This window comes from Salmo trutta, chromosome 12, assembly GCF_901001165.1.
Source record: "Salmo trutta chromosome 12, fSalTru1.1, whole genome shotgun sequence".
Taxonomy (NCBI): domain Eukaryota; kingdom Metazoa; phylum Chordata; class Actinopteri; order Salmoniformes; family Salmonidae; genus Salmo; species Salmo trutta.
The window spans coordinates 87,800,020-87,817,727 of record NC_042968.1 but is presented as its reverse complement, the minus strand read 5'-3'; the positions used below and the strand labels follow the sequence as shown (position 1 = coordinate 87,817,727).

General features: G+C 42.7%; 1 protein-coding gene across 1 annotated transcript; it reads left to right on the top strand.

Annotated features, from left to right (window-relative positions):
• The first annotated feature begins 1,176 nt into the window (after positions 1 to 1,176).
• On the top strand, positions 1,177 to 15,282 carry LOC115202657 (uncharacterized). Its single transcript, XM_029766734.1, has 7 exons — positions 1,177 to 2,115; positions 8,354 to 8,545; positions 9,456 to 9,508; positions 10,452 to 10,673; positions 10,850 to 10,966; positions 11,085 to 11,282; positions 15,024 to 15,282. The coding sequence occupies exons 1-7, from the start codon at positions 1,177 to 1,179 to the stop codon at positions 15,280 to 15,282; spliced, it is 1,980 nt and encodes a 659-aa protein (XP_029622594.1).
• The last annotated feature ends 2,426 nt before the right edge of the window (positions 15,283 to 17,708 follow it).

The window sequence follows — 17,708 nt, the reverse complement described above, 5'->3', positions numbered from 1 at the left end:
CCCGCCTGTCCGGATCTGCCAGAGTGTCCGCCTGTCCGGATCTGCCTGAGTGGCCCGCCGTTCCGGAGCTGCCATCGCCACTCGCTAGCCGGGCGCAGCCATCACCACCCGCCAGCCGGGCGCAGCCAGGGTCGTCCGCCAGCCGGGCGCAGCAAGAGACACCCGCCAGCCGGGCGCAGCAAGAATCGCCCGCCAGCCGGGCGAGGTCAGGGTCACCCACCAGTCCTCCGGCGCGGCCAGGGGCACCACCTAAGTGGGCGACGCCAAGGGTGGAGTGGGGTCCACGTCCCGCACATGAGCCACCTCCGATGTAGGTGTGTTGGGGAGGGGGGGGTGTAGCACTGTGCCGTCATTGACGGCAGCCACCCTCCCTTCCCTCCCTTTAGTTTAGGGGGGATTTTTCTGTTTGTTTTGGGGGGTTTTCTGTGTTTTTTCTTTTGAGGTGCATTCAGGGTCTGCACCTTTAGGGGGGGGGGGGGTACTGTCACGTCCTGACCAGCAGAGGGAGTAATTGTATTAGTTTTGGTCAGGACGTGGCAGAGGGTTTGTGTTGTGTATGTTCTAGGTTAGTTTTCTATGTGTAGGTTGGGTGATGGACTCTCAATTGGAGGCAGGTGTTTCTAGTTGCCTCTGATTGGGAGACCTATAAATAGGTGTGTGTTTTTGTTTGTCACTTGTGGGTAGTTGTTTGAGAGCACTGCTTTTGTTGAGTCTGCTTCTCTGTTCCTGTCGTTAGTTTGTTTATTGTTTTTCCGTGGTGTTCGCATTTTTTATAATAAATATGTTGAGCACACAACCCGCTGCGTCTTGGTCCCCTTCTCTCTTCCACGACAGTTGTGACAAGGTTTCCAAATAATGATATCCAAGACCAAAACTTAGGCCATGATTCAAAACCAATTGGCTGTCTCCTCCCAGTGGGTCCTGACCTATTATTTTGGAAACACCTCCCCCTCCTTTTCACCACGTGGGTTGGTCACCTAATGTATAAGTGCTGACAGAGTCACAGTGTCACAGTACACAGCCTAGTGGTTTCACAGTTCTGTCTACTCAGCTAGCTTCAATGGGGGGCTTTGATTGTGCGACTTGTGTCAACACTTGTTAGTGTCTTAGTTTAACTGTTGAGTTGTTGTCTTTATATATCATCTTTATGTCTGTCTAGGCTGATGCTTGTGTAGGATGTCTTCAGTGAATTTCACGGGGAAGAATGTGGAGGAGTTTATCATCACAGGCTTCGACCACCTCTCTCACCAGAAGCTCCTGGGCTTCCTCATCTTCATCACCTATTTCCTTGTGCTTCTGGGAAGCGGCACCAACATCTGCATCATCGCGACGGACAGACGGCTGCACACGCCCATGTACCTCCTTATCTGTAACCTGGCCGTGGTGGACATCATGTTCACCACCAGCACCAGCACCACCATGATCTCTGTCCTGCTGGCCGAGGTCAAAACCATCTCCTACTACTCCTGCTTATCAAACATGTACATCTACCACCTGGGTGACATCGAAGAGTGTCTGGCCCTGTCCCTGATGGCTTTGGACCGAACCATCGCTATCAGCACTCCTCTTAGGTACCACATCATCCTAACTAACCCGCGGCTCTTCCTGTTGATCACAGCTACCTGGCTGATAGGGTTAGGGGTCATGGGGGTAGTAGCAGCTCAGGCAGACAGCCTTCCATACTGCCAGCCCATCATTAGATATGTGTTCTGTGACTATCCTGCTATGGTCAGAGCCGCCTGTGTCAACCCTGAACCCTATTGGATGCTTCCCACAATCCTGGGTCTGTGGTTGGTTGGTGCACAGCTCACATTCATTCTGCTGTCATACGTGAATCTGATCTACACAGTACTGAGACTGCCTAACAACGAGAGCAGAGTGCAGGTGTTTAATACCTGTATTTGTCACATCATTGTGGTGTCCTGTTACTACGCTCCCAAGTTAGTCTCTGTGTTGTTGACGAGGATAGGGCTGAGGCTGAATCTGACAGAGCGTAATGCTTTACTGATTTTGGCCACGCTGTTACCTTCTCTGATCAACCCTACAGTCTACTGTCTGAAGACCAAGGAGATTAGAAAGAGATTGGTTCAGATACTGTCTAGAAAAAGAACTGCAGTGATGAAATGAGGTCTTGAAAAGTATTATTTTTGTGACTTGGCCCAGGATTCAGTCAGAAACTGCACTAATGTGCGTTTAAAGGTTTTAAAATAATTTCCAATTCAACTCACATCAGCAGAGTTTACGTTGCCTTTAAGAGTTGCTTTGTCTACAAGCAAGATCAGACTGGATTTCTGTTGAATAACCACAGTCCAAGGTTTAAATAGTTCCGGCTTCTTCTGTTAGCACTTTACATTACTACACCTGTATATTGTCCTGTATCTACTGTATCTAAAGGGTTTTATTACATTGGATATTCTACTTCATTATTTTGTTGTTACAATGTCGAGAGTTATACCTGCAAGTTAAAAATTGATTGTACTGTGTACACAACATGTGTCCTGTTCAAAAGAAAAATAATCTTGATTTGATTGTATAACCCCAATAAATCTTTTTTTTTTATTGAACCTTTATTTAACTAGGGATGTCTGTTATTAAGAACAAATTCTTATTTACAATGACGGCCTACCCCGGCCAAACCCGGACAACGAAGGGCCAATTGTTTTGGGCCCTATTGCCGATGCACACCGCAACGACCCGATGCACACCACAACGACCCGATCCACACCACAACCACCCGATACAGAGCAGAACAAACACCCAATTGTCTAAACACTGATTAAGATTGAACGAGGATGAAAATTGGACAAGGTTGAAGCCCTCTCGGAATACGTTTTACTTTTCTTTTTTCACGGCAAAGATTGATCTGGATCTTGTTCTTTCTTATGCCTACTAGGCCAGGATCATAGCCCCAAGCACACCATGAAGAGACTGTCAATAGTACTAGTGTAGCCATGGTATTCAGCGATAGTTTAGTCATCAGAACGACTGTATGTAAGGTCTATCAATACTTTTATTTCGGGGCTTTATTCTGAAAGTACCCTTCCCAGAGATTCACGTGAGAGATGTGTAAATGACAGAGAAGTGAAGTGATGGAGATGACCTGTTGTTGTGCAACTAAAGTTTGTGCTGCTGCTAGATGGAAAGGATTAATCTATAGAAAGGAGCTTGATTGTAACCTGACTCTTTATCAATGAATCCACAGTCCCTTTGAATAAAGAGATATAATAATGAAGTCAAGGAAATTATAGCTATAATATGCTACACAGCTTTGGTAGGTCACAATCCCCACCAGCATAGCAGTTAATGTTTATTTCCATTGTGTCATCATCATCACCCATATTTACAATTATTAATAAATGGTTGCATTCATTCAATTAGGACCTGGTTATTGAGGCCTACGGGGATGCAGTGGAGAAGCTGGAAGACAAGAGGAGACTGGGTCTCTGTCCTAAATGGCACCCTATTCCCTTTATAGTGCACTACTTTAGGCCTGGACCCAAAGGCAGTGCACTATATTGGGAATAGGGTGCCATTTGGGATGCATCCTGGGAAGTCAGTCTGAGCCACTCAGGACCAAAGAGTTTGGTCTCATTTAAAGGAACCTTTTACAAAATTCATTTAAAGTTACAGACACAAGAGAAATATAAAATATGGGTAATGTTTATATGAGAGAAGACCACTACGTCACTGTGCATTGTTGTTAATGAAATAGCTATATTTATTTTATTTGAAGCTTAGTGACAATAAAAACAAGCCATTGTAAGTGTCATAGCGTCATCAGTGTCACTGCAATCTGTAAGCCATTACAGTACTGATAATACTTGACTGTTGTGTGTGTGAACATGGTTACCATGTTTACCGAACATATACAGGACATGGTTGCCATGTCCTCATAATATAAGATATTAATGTTCCAGACATGTTTCATGGGAACTTACTTATTTCAACAATTTAAAGTCGAACGTACAGCATTTTAACTACTTTGCCGATTGGAATCCAATAGACAATCATAATATCAGTAAAAAATATAGAGAAGTCCCAGTTTAAACTACAAAACGAACATTCATATGAGGTTTTAACAGTAGGTTATATTTGACTCAAAATTCCATGACATAGAGTAATTTGGCTAATAGGCTAGCTTATCTATTTATGTAGCTATTTATTTAGCAAGCTAAATACACAAGGGCTAATGTTAGCTAGGGAGGATGTCCTGTCCTTGGATCAGTGGATGAGTGACTTTTTCCCCCATATCGTATTTCGGTGGCTACAGCTACAGATGTAGGTGTCCTTTGCTTAACTAGCAAGAAATGTGAATCACTTTGCTAGCCAGCTATTCTAGTCATGTTATCAACAGTTAGCATATCTCTAGTTGTCAATCAAATGGATTTGGCATTGATCAAATGAGCAGGCAGGCAAGTTCCCATTCAGTTGTCAAAACGTTGGTTGGGACAAGCATGCATTGGCAGGCAAGCTGCAGAGGGCGAGCAGGCTACTACTCCCCATCGTTTATCATTGATCAGTGGTATGTTGACGGCCAACTAGAAGCAGAAAATGTGTTTATCTACTGTTTTCTCGTTAGAGTTGAGCTCACCTCACTCTGGCTAACATTAGCTAGTTGTTGATGTACATAGACAACTGAGAGAGAGAGAGCCTACCTCTTCGTGGCTGTTTGATATTGGACTGTAAAGTTCTCAAATGTAAAATGAGAAACTGCATTTAATTATCTCAGAAAAGTGTGTTGTAACTGCTGCCAAATAATGACGTTAACATATATTGCTTGCCTGGGTCTTGAACCCAGGCCACCAGCACCAATGATCGCTCTAACCACTGTCCATATAAGGCATATCTCTAGGGCATGTGGTTATTAGGCCAGTACATTTAGGTCCTGTCCAGAAGAATCCCTAACCCCTCCTCACTAGGCACTCTGAAACAACTTTATAGGTGGAAGCAATAGGGTGAATGCACATTAAATAAATCCCAGCTCTGTTAAAAGTACACTCAAGAAAATATTTTATTGATCATAGAGATTCAGGAGTATCATCAAAACAGGTTCATATGCCCCACCAACATTTGCTGAAATAGTAATTCAAAAGACACATCTGAGCTATCTTTGTTGCAGGTACATGGTAACAGTTGAATAAGCCGATACATAAAGCTTAATAAAGAGCAGTGATACTATCAAGAGCAGTGTGGGGTTTATTATTCTTTCTGAAATAAGTAAATAATGAGAGAATAGTCAGAATAATTGATACCTTAAATGGACGTGGTGGCGTAGCAGGAAGATCGGAGTAACGTAAACTAAGAGATTGTAAGTTCATAATCGCACATGAGAATATGTTGAATAACAACGACTGATTAATTGAACACGCACAATGTAATCATGTGTGTCAAATATGTAAGTTGAAAACACTATCTTAAAAGCACTGTGTGGGTATCCCTAACTTTGTCAACAGAAAAAGACCAGTGAATGGATCAGTGGTTCAACAATCAGGGCCTTAATTGGCTCAGCAACAGTAACAAGACATGATGTCTAATGTCATTTTAATTTTTTTTTATAAAAGTATTTTGAAACATTCTCATGATACTTTTCTAGAATATTCATATCATGTTCTGGGTAAGTTCTATTTAACATTAACCTGTTGGGGCTAGGGGGCAGTTTTTGCACGGCCGGATAAAAAACATACCTGATTTAAACTGGTTACTACTCTTGCCCAGAAACGAGAATATGCATATAATTAGAAGATTTGGATAGAAAACACTCTAAAATTTGTAAAACTGTTTGAATGGTGTCTGTGAGTATAACAGAACTCATATGGCAGGCCAAAACCTGAGAAGATTCCATACAGGAAGTGCCATATCTGACAATTTGTTGTCCTTCAGTTGCATCTCTATCGAAAATACAGCATCTCTGCTGTAATGTGACATTGTCTAAGGCTTCCATTGGCTCTCAGAAGGCGCCAGAAAGTGTAATGGGATGTCTGCTGTCTCTGGGCAAAAACAGCAGGAGAATTTGTGAGTGGTCAGCCTGGGAACAGTGACACTGGAGATGCGCGTTCATGAGAATTCTCAATTTTTTTCTTTCAGCCTTTGAATGAATACAACGTCACCCGGTTGGAATATTATCACTATTTGACGAGAAAAATAGCATAAAAATTGATTTTAACATGCTTCGAAGTATGGTAATGGAATATTTTGAATTTTTTGGTCACGAAATGCGCTGCCGCATCACCCTTCGGATAGTGACCTGAACGCATGAACAAAACGGAGGTATTTGGATATAACTATGGATTATTTGGAACCAAAACAACATTTGTTGTTGAAGTAGAAGTCCTGGGAGTGCATTCTGACGAAGAACAGCAAAGGTAATCCAATTTTTCTAATAGTAATTCTGAGTTTGGTGAGGGCCAAACTTGGTGGGTGTCAAAATAGCTAGCCGTGAAGGCCGGGCTATGTACTCAGAATATTGCAAAATGTGCTTTCGCCGAAAAGCTATTTTAAAATCTGACACCGCGATTGCATAAAGGAGGTCTGTATCTATAATTCTTAAAATAATTGTTATGTATTTTGTGAACGTTAATCATCAGTAATTTAGTAAATTCACCGGAAGTTTGCGGTGGGTATGCTAGTTCTGAACATCACATGCTAATGTAAAAAGCTGGTTTTTGATATAAATATGAACTTGATTGAACAAAACATGCATGTATTTTATAACATAATCTAATGTTTCGCTTTCGCTGTAAATTATGTATAACATAATCTAATGTTTTGCTTTCGCTTGAAATCGGACAATGTGGTTAGATTAACGAGAGTCTTGTCTTAAAAATGGTGTAAAATAGTAATATGTTTGAGAAATTGAAGTTGTGGCATTTTTTAGGTATTTGTATTTCGCGCCATGCGATTCCACTGACTGTTGACTTGGGTGGGACGCAAGCGTCCCACCTAGCCCAGGGAAGTTAAGGGATTGGTATCTTGAAAAAATTCTTTGCACATCACGGGAACATTCCTATGAAAATGTTACTTAATTACGTAATAAAACGGGTAAGTGAGCGTTCGCTAACGTTGTGGGAACGTTTGTTGTTAGCTGGGTTTGGCCTGTTGGTTACACATGAGTTGCTCTCTCTCTCCTTCTATCTATCTCTCTCTCTCCTCTCATCTGCAGAGAGCGTTTCTAAGCTATGTGGACAAGCCGGTCCTTGTATGTTATCTCATTAGACTGACTGTGTACTCAGTAGGAGACTCATGTGTTGACAGATAGATAGAGGTCTAGTTATCATCCTCTATGATACTACAGATCCTGGAGTAAAATGTATGGAGTAAAAAGTACTACATTTTCTTAAGGAATGTAGTGAAGTAAAAGTAAAAGCAGCCAAAAATTATTAATAGTAAAGTACATATACCCTCAAAAGCAGCACCTTAAAGTAGTTTCACTTAAGTACTTTACACCACTGTCATTAGCTCAATTCATTTGCTCAACTGGATGAGAGTGTCTGCTAAATTATTCAAATTACTACAATTACCAAAACATATAACTCTGATGGGATCTGAATGGTCAACTCTCTTCTCTTTCTCTCGCCTCTCTTTCTCTCTCCTTTCTCCTCTCTTTCTCTCTGCTTTCTCCTTTCTTTCTCTCTGCTTTCTCCTCTTTCTCCTTCTTCCTCTCTCTTTCCTCCTCTTTCTATCGCCTCCCTCCTCTCTCTTCTCAGCCTGTGTGGTTGGTAGTTCCAGAAGGGCATTGAGATGTGTCCTATGACAACCATACAACAACAACAACAGCAAGGGTATTCATCTCTGACACGTCTACTTCACTCAATCTAGGTATGTCATACACAAGTACGGTGGCCCACAGGGGACACCCTACTACAGATTCACCATGAGACTGCAGGTATAACAGTGGAGGTGGACTCAGAGCCAGCACCACAAATGGGTCTTCAGTCCAACACAAATCACCAGACTACTGAAGAGAGACAGTTGGATCCAGTCTGTGGTAAGACCAGGTTAGACTTCGTTTCTGCAGTATGTAGTTGTACCATGTTAGACTATACAGTATGTGGGACCAACAGGTAAGTGTTATTCTAATGGAGGGAACGTGAAACCAATATCAGTTTTACAATGCTATTCCTTGGATTATTCATTAGAATTGTTTAACTGTGTCTGAGGTAAAAGTAAAATGGATTCTATTTTATACTTTATCAGTTAAAATAATTGTATTCTTATTTAAAAAATATATATAATTATATAAAAAATAGACAATTGAACTTTGATATTTGCCTTTGTACTGATGATGTTTCACGCATTACAATGTCTCAACAGGTGAATTAAAAAACAGTGATGTATTTATTTTATATTTCCACAGATTATTTCGAGCCAGGAGGAATCACTGATAACACCACCAGTCAGGATGAGTTACCTGACCTCTGACCCTAACCAGACAGGGAACATTGACACCTTTATCCGACCCCCTTACTTCTTCATCAGTGGTTTCATCGACATCCCCCACATGGAGTACTATTATGTCTTCCTCTGCTTCGTATACATCATCTCTCTGGTCAGTCCATAGCTCTGGTCTACGCTGTTACAAACGACCTCTGGTCCATGCTGTTACAAACTAGGTGTGGTCCAGGCTGTTACAAACTAGCTCTGGTCCAGGCTGTTACAAACTATCTCTGGTCCATGCTATTACTAACTAGCTGTGATCCAGGCTGTTACAAACTAGCTCTGATCCAGGCTGTTACAAACTAGCTCTGGTCCAGGCTGTTACAAACTAACTGTGATCCAGGCTGTTACAAACTAGCTGTGATCCAGGCTGTTACAAACGAGTTCTACCCAGGCTGTTACAAACTAGCTCTGGTCCATGCTGTTACAAACTAGCTCTGGTCCAGGCTGTTACACACTAGCTGTGATCCAGGCTGTTACAAACTAGCCCTAGTCCAGGCTGTTACAAACTAGCTCTGGTTCAGGCTGTTACAAACGAGTTCTGTCCCATGCTGATACAAACTAGCTCTGGTCCATGCTGTTACCAACTAGCTCTGGTCCATGATGTTACTAACTAGCTCTGGTCCAGGGCGTTACTAACTAGCCCTGCCCCAGTATGTTAGTAACTTGCTCTGGTCCAGGGCATTACTAACTAGCTCTTGTCCAGTCTGTTAGTAACTAGCTTTGGTCCAGGGTGTTAGTAACTAGCTGTAATCTAGGCTGTTACTTACTAGCTCTGGTCCAGGTCGTTACGTACCGCCAGCGTCAGCTAGTTGATCCACTTGATAAGCTAGAAAAGGCTTCACTTTCCTATCGAAAGCACACTTATGTATGTTTTTTGAACTTAAGAAATCCTAATATGGTGTAGTATTATTACAGCTGGGGGGCTATAGTCAACGGCCAAATAGATGTACCGGTATTTACATTTTGGGTCATGGTATCTCGTGTGTGTGTGATCGTGTGTGTGTGTGTATTGGGTCTAGGTCGGCAACACCTTCGTCATGATGGTTATCTACATGGACAGCAGTCTCCACAGGTAATCAGTCCTCTTTATAGAGATACTCTGAATGCTTGGCTATGAAAAGCCAACTGACATTTACTCCTGAGGTGCTGACCTGTTGCACCCTCTACAACCTCTGTGATTATTATTATTTGACCCTGCTGGTCATCTATGAACATTTGAACATCTTGGCCATGTTCTGTTATAATTTCCACTCGGCACAGCCAGAAGAGGACTGGCCACCCCTCATAGCCTGGTTCCTCTCTGGGTTTCTTCCTAGGTTCTGGCCTTTCTAGAAAGTTTTTCCTAGCCACCGTGCTTCTACACCTGCATTGCTTGCTGTTTGAGGTTTTAGGCTGGGTTTCTGTACAGCACTTTGAAATATCAGCTGATGTAAGAAGGGCTTTATAAATAAATTTGATTTGATTTTGACTTGATTTTATCTCAGTGGTAATAATACAGCATAATTCTACCTTTATTGGACTATATTTTTGCAGTCCCAGAACCCAACCAGATGAACCACAACACACACAACACAAGCTGAAGCATCACAGGGGCACTGACTGCTAGTTAACTCCTTTTAGATTCCCCCCATCAGCTCTGGATTTCAACTGTATTCCTGGTTACCGGCCTGCCTCTCAATAAGGCATCTGAATGAAAACTATAGTTGATTCTGAATGAAAACCACCATTAGGTCCAGCTGGATGGTCTATAGTTGATTCTGAATGAAAACCACCATTAGGTCCAGCTGGATGGTCTATAGTTGATTCTGAATGAAAACCACCATTAGGTCCAGCTGGATGGTCTATAGTTGATAACTTACACATTACTGATGACAGTGGACAGATATATAGGATCTGCACTTTTTGACCTCTGATTGATTGTATTTACCTTCTCTGTAAATGTCTAGGTCCTGTGTCTAGTGCATAAACAAACATTTCCCCATGGAGATAATCAAGTCACGATCTTAACCTTACAGCCCCAAGTACATTGCTGTGTTCAACCTGGCCTTCGCAGACGTGTGTGGGAGCACTGCCCTGGTCCCCAAGCTCCTGGATACGTTCCTGTTCAGCAGACAGCTCATCTCCTACAACCAGTGCCTCGCTAGCCTCTTCTTCATCTTCCTCTTCCTCACCATGCAGTCCTTCAACCTCACCATCCTCTCCTACGACAGACTGGTGGCCATCTGCTGCCCACTCAGGTTTGAGATAGTACATCAAATCAAATAATTCAATAAAATACAATTCAAAAGGCCTTCATAATTGCCCCTTGTGTGATAATAATGTATCTACTTTCACTGATAGTTCAACCTGAAATATGAATACACTGCATCTAAAATCTTTGTTAATTAACAGCTTCTTTCCACTGTCCATATAGGTACCATATGATGGTGACTTACAGGTCCATGTTCCAGCTGACGGGTGCTGCCTGGGCGTTTGCTGTGTTCCTGGTGTTGCTGGCTGTGTCCCTCATCACCCGACTCTCCTTCTGTCGGTAGGTGGCTGAGGAGGTGAATCTGTTGCCGAAAGGTTACCGGTTACCGGGTGCTGGAAAAATAAATTAGCAGTCGATCACTGTAACATATGGACAATGAAGATGTTTTGTATTGTAGGTCTCTGGTGATCAACAGCTACTTCTGTGACCACGGTCCCCTGTTCCGTCTGGCGGCCCCCTGTTCTGATGTGGTCCCTAACATAGTGATGTCTTATCTCAACCCCTGTATAGTCCTCTATTTCCCCATGGTCTTCATCATATCATCATACATCTGTATCACACACGCCCTGTTCACCATCACACTGCCCCAGGACAGGTGAGAAGTCATACTGATCAGAGTCAGAGATTTAGACAGATATTTTGTTTATATACCTAAACATATAGCTCTGATACTGATTGTTGTGCTGTCTCAGATATTCGCTACAGGACCAAAAGTATGTGGACACCTGCTCGTCAGACATCTCATTCCAAAATCATGGGTATTAATAAGGATCAGCCCCTGTTTTTCATTTTTTGCCTTAAATGACATACCCAAATCTAACTGCCTGTTGCTCAGGCCCTGAAGCAAGGATGTGCATATTCTTCCTACCATTTGAAAGGAAACACTTTGAAGTTTGTGGAAATGTGAGAGGAATGTAGGAGAATATAACACATTAGATCTGGTAAAAGATAATATAAAGAAAAAGCATAATCTTTGAAATGCAAAAGAAAGGGCTTAAATTAATTTTTCAAACCCAGGCGCAATTTAGACTTTGCCACTAGATGGCAGCACTGTATGTTCAAAGTTTTAGAGTGATCCAGTGAAATCGTGCATATCTATTCAAAACGTTGTATCAAGACTGCCCAAATGTGCCTAATTGGTTTATTCATACATTTCCAAGTTCATAATTGTGCACTCTTCTCAAACAATAGCATGGTATTCTTTCACTGTAATAGCTACTGTAAATTGGACAGTGCAGTTAGATTAACAAGAATTTAAGCTTTCTGCCTTTCTGAAATATGTCTATGTCCTGGGATTCATTTTATTTCTTACAACCTCATGCTAATCGCATTAGCCTACATTAGCTCAACCGCCCCGCGTACGGTTCACCAATCCTGAGTATGGAGTTGGTCCACCCTTTGCTGTTATAACAGCCTCCACTCTTCTGGGAAGGCATTCCACGAACATCTAGTGGGGACTTGCTTCCATTCAGCCACAAGAGCATTAGTGATGTCGGCCACTGATGTTGGGCGATTAGGCCTGGCTTGCAGTCGGCGTTCCAATTCATCCCAAAGGTGTTCGATCGGGTTGAGGTCAGTGTTCTGTGCAAGCTAGTCAAGTTCTTCCACACTGATTTCGACAAACCATTTCTGTATGGACCTCGCTTTGTGCACTGGGGCATTGTCATGCTGAAACAGGAAAGGGCCTTCTCCAAACTGTTGCTACAAAGTTGGAAGCACAGAGTCTAGAATGCCATTGTATGCTGTAGCGTTAAGATTTCCCTTCACTGGAACTAAGAGGCCTCGTTCGAACCATGAAAAACAGCCCCAGACCATTATACCTCCACCACCAAACTTTACAGTTGGCACTATGTATTGGGGCAGGTAGCGTTCTCCTGGCATCCACCAAACCCAGATTCGTCCATCGGACTTCCAGAAGGTGAAGCGTGATTCATCACTCCAGAGAACCTGTTTCCACTTCTCCAGAGTCCAGTGTCGGCGAGCTTTACAGCACTCCAGCCGACACTTGGCATTGTGCACGGTGATCTTCGGCTTGTGTGCGGCTGCCCGGCCATTACAACCTATTTCATGAAGCTCCCGACAAACAGTTGCTCGGCCAGTTTGAAACTCTGTAGTGAGTGTTACAACCGAGGACAGACAAATCGTCTACGTGCTACATGCTTCAGCACTTTGTGGTCCCATTCTGTGAGCTTATGTTGCCTACCACTTCGCGGCTGAGCCGTTGTTGCTCCTAGTCATTTCCACTTCAGAATAATAGCACTTATAGTTGACCGGGGCAGCTCTAGCAGGGCAGAAATTTTATGAACTGACTTGTTGGAAAGATACCATCCTATGACGTTGAAAGTCACTGATCACTTCATTAAGGCCATTCTATTGCCAATGCTTTTCTATGGAGATTGAATGGCTGTGTGTGCGATTTTATGCACCTGTCAGCAATAGGTGTGGCTGAAATAGCCAAATCCACTAATTTGAAGGTGTGTCCACATACCTTTGTATAAATAGTTGAAGTCGGAAGTTTAAATACACCTCAGCCAAATATATTTAAACTCAGTTTTTGACAATTCCTGACATTTAATCCTAGTAAAAATTCCCTGTCGCAGGTCAGTTAGGATCACCACTTTATTTTAAGAATGTGAAATGTCAGAATAATAGTAGAGAGAAGGATTTATTTCAGCTTTTATTTCTTTCATCACCTTCCCACTGGGTCAGAAGTTTACATACACTCAATTAGTATTTGGTAGCATTGCCTTTAAATTGTTTAACTTGGGTCAAACGTTTTGGGTAGCATTCCAGAAGCTTCCCACAATAAGTTGGGTGAATTTTGGCCCATTCCTCCTGACGGAGCTGGTGTAACTGAGTCAGGTTTGTAGGCCTCCTTGCTCGTACATGCTTATTCAGTTCTGCCCACAAATTTTCTATGGGATTGAGGTCAGGCTTTGTGATGGCCACTCCAATACCTTGACTTTGGTGTCCTTAAGCCATTTTACCACAACTTTGGAAGTATGCTTGGGGTCATTGTCCATTTGGAAGACCTATTTGCGACCAAGCTTTAACTTCCTGACTGATGTCTTGAGATGTTGCTTCAATATATCCACATAATTTTCCCGCCTCATGATGCCTTCTATTTTGTAAAGTGCACCAGTCCCTCCTGCAGCAAAGCACCCCCACAACATGATGCTGCCACCACCGTGCTTCACTTTTGGGACGGTGTTCTTCGGCTTGCAAGCCTCCCCTTTTTTCCTCGAAACATAACGATGGTCATTATGGCCAAAAAGTTCAATTTTTGTTTCATCAGACCAGAGGACATTTCTCCAAAAAGTATGATCTTTGTACCCATGTGCAGTTGCAAACTATAGTCTGGCTTTTTTATGTCCGTTTTGGAGCAGTGGCTTCTTCCTTGCTGAGTGGCCTTTCAGGTTATGTTGATATAGGACTCATTTTACTGTAGATATAGGTACTTTTGTACCTGTTTCCTCCAGCATCTTCACACGGTACTTTGCTGTTTTTCTGGGAATGATTTGCACTTTTCGTACCAACTTAAGTTCATCTCCAGGAGACAGAACGCATCTCCTTCCTGAGCGATATAACGGCTACAGTCAGCTTAGTGTATGTAAACTTCTGACCCACTGGAATTGTGATACAGTGAATTATAAGTTAAATAATCTGTCTGTAAACAATTGTTGAAAAAATTACTTGTGTCATGCACAAAGTAGATGTCCTAACCGACTTGCCAAAACTATAGTTTGTTAACATGAAATGTGTGGAGTGGTTTAAAAACGAGTTTTAATGACTCCAACCTAAGTGTATGTAAACTTCAGACTTCAACTGTATGGTGTATTTTGTTAGAGTGATACATGCTGGGAAATATTGAGAATGTCATTGAACTGGATAGATGATGACTTACTGTACTGACACTTTCATCCTTTATTCTCTCCTCTCTCACACACACACTTTCTCCCCTCTCTCCCTGTCTCTGCTCCTCTTTCCCTGTCTCTCCTCCTCTCTCCCTCTCTCTCCTACACTGTCTTTTCCTCTCTCTCCTTCTCTCTCTTTCTGTCTCTCCCTCTCTGTCCTTTCTCCTTCTTTTTCCCTGTCTCTCCTCTCTCCCTGTCTCTCCTCCTCTCTCCCTCCTACACTGTCTTTTCCTCTATCTTCTCTCTCTCCCTCTCTGTCATTTCTCCTTCTCTTTCCATGTCTCTCCCTCTCCCTCTCTCCCCTTCTCTTTCCCTGTCTCTCCTATGTCTTTTCCTCTCTCCCTCTCTCGTTCTGTCTCTCCCTCTCTGTCCTTCTCTCTCTCTCTACTCTCTCTCCCGCTGTCTCTCTCTCCCTCTCTCAGAGTCAGAGCCGTGAAGACGTGTACCTCACACCTGATACTCGTAGCCATATTCTACCTGCCTATTAATTTCACCTTCCTCCTTCACCCAATCATACCAACCAACGCCCGGATCATCAACCTCTCCCTGACCTCGGTGCTGCCGCCCATGCTCAACCCCATCATATATGTTCTGAAGACAGAGGAGTTTAAGGAATCGGCCAAGAAGCTGCTTTGTAAAAGAGGAGCCCAGAGAGCTGTAGCGCCGGTCCAATCAACATGAAGTGCTATTTGACTTGTTTTTGTTTGATATGCTGTGTAAGATATACTGTATCTGCCATAGTGAAAACTGTTGCTTCACTTAAATTGTTTTTCTTCAAAATGAAATATTTATATTATTTTGGCGTTATGCCTTTAAAGCCATACAGAAAAAGTCATAATAAAAAGGCTGGATAAAACCCAAATAAAAATCGAATCGATGTATAAAGCCCCTAATACATCTCAGTTTCACAAAGTTCTTAGCAAGCAGAATTAGAAGCAGTAGAACCAGGAAAAACACCCTAGAAGGAAAAACAACCTACACTCTAGAGAGGAGAAACACCCTACACTCTAGAGAGGAGAAACACCCTACACTCTAGAGAGGAGAAAAACCCTAGAAGGAAAAATACCCTAGAGAGGAAAATAACCTATAGATGAAAAACAACCTAGAAGGAAAAACTCCCTAGAAGGAAAAAACACCCTAGAGAGGAAACCAGGCTCGGATGGGAAGCCCGGGGTAGTTGTTAGGGGGATGCATTCTACTATAATATATATTTTAGTACCAGGGTTGACCTGTGTGACCTGTTGACGCCCAGGTGAGTGTCCATCCCTGTTGGCTACCATATAGATACCTGTATGTCAGCCAACCCCTGCATGATGACTTCACCATAGACATCCTATAACCAGGGCTTGAATTCAGGGGGTATGTGGGGTTATGCCCTACCCTTGTTAAAGAAAAGGGCAAAAAGCCTACCTCTTGTTAGCTTAAGATTTTAAAGGGGAAAACATTTACCTGATTAAATTAAGCAATCTCTGATGATGCTTTTAGACTTCAAATCAAGTAGTCAAGTTAATTCAATGTTCAAAGCAACCTCATTGCACCTGTCTTGAGATTTGTATTTTATTTTAATTCCATCTCTGTCATAGACCTAAGCCTCCCAGGATTCCAATGACCAATTAACAGCTGCTTTTACAAAGGAAAACTACCCAGAGGAGCATGCCCACGGACCCCCCTAGATTCCTGGACCATGGCTTACGAGCAGTCAGTCCTAATCTCTTACAGTGCTACATTCAAAACGCCAGTGATATTTCTACATCAACGGTTTCCATCAAATACTATCATGTGTTTTGGTGTCTGGCCTATGCTGTGATGATCATGGCTAACTCCATCATGGCTGTTATCTACCTGGCCAGGAACCTCCACACGGCCAAGTACGTTGTTAGCTCCAGTAACACAAGTATTCTAATGTCACATAGCTCTTTTTATAATTGCGGAATAATTTCTTAACAAAGGGACCAGAGATGCTATTTTAGCAATGGTGATGGTCCTATGAATCTGTTTTTTATTTCACCTTTATTTAACCAGGTAGGCTTGTTGAGAACAAGTTCTCATTTGCAACTGCAGCCTGGCCAAGATAAAGCAAAGCAGTTCAACACATACAACAACACAGAGTTACACATGGAATAAACAAACATTCAATCAATAATACAGTAGAAACATCTATATACAGCATGTGCAAATAAGGTAGGATAAGAGAGGTAAGGCAATAAATAGGCCGTGGTGGCGAAGTAATAACAATATAGCAATTAAACACTGGAATTGTAGAATGTGCAGAAGATGAATGTGCAAGTAGAGATACTGGGCTGCAAAGGAGAAAGATAAATAAATAAATACAGTATGGAGATGAGGTAGATTGGATGGGCTATTTACAGATGAGCTATGTACAGGTGCAGTGATCTGTGAGCTGCTCTGACAGCTGGTGCTTAAAGCTAGTGAGGGAGGTAAGAGTCTCGAGATTTAGTTATTTTTGCAGTTCGTTCCAGTCATTGGCAGCAGAGAACTAGAAGGAGAGGCGGCCGAAGGAAGAATTGGCTTTGGGGGTGACCAGTGAGATATACCTGCTGGAGTGCGTGCAACGGGTGTGATTTTTGCAGTTCGTTCCAGTCATTGCGTGAAACGGGTGTGATTTTTGCAGTTCATTCCAGTCATTGGCAGCAGAGAACTGGAAGGAGAGGTGGCCGAAGGAAGAATGGGGGTGACCAGTGAGCTGAGATAAGGCGGGGCTTTACCTAGCAGAGGCTTGTAGATGACCTGGAGCCAGTGGGTTTGGCGACAAGTATGAAGCGAGGGCCAGCCAACGAGAGCGTACAGGTCGCAGTGGTGAGTAGTATATGGGGCTTTGGTGACAAAAGGGATGGCACTGTGGTAGACTGCATCCAATTTGTTGAGTAGTGTGTTGGAGGCTATTTTGTAAATGACATCGCCGAAGTCTTGGATCGGTAGGATAGTCAGTTTTACGAGGGTATGTTTGGCAGCATGAGTGAAGGATGCTTTGTTGCAGAATAGGAAGCCGATTCTAGATTACATTTTGGATTGGAGATGCTTAATGTGAGTCTGGAAGGAGAATTTACAGTCTAACCAGACACCGAGGTATTTGTAGTTGTCTACAT

Bases quoted from the DNA above. Each gene is read 5' to 3' on its own strand.
- LOC115202657 (XM_029766734.1), top strand. From the start codon at position 1,177: ATGTCTTCAGTGAATTTCACGGGGAAGAATGTGGAGGAGTTTATCATC. The intron at 9,509-10,451 runs GTAATCAGTCCT...TTAACCTTACAG, and splicing joins ATGGACAGCAGTCTCCACAG to CCCCAAGTACATTGCTGTGT. The intron at 10,967-11,084 runs GTAGGTGGCTGA...TTTGTATTGTAG, and splicing joins ACCCGACTCTCCTTCTGTCG to GTCTCTGGTGATCAACAGCT.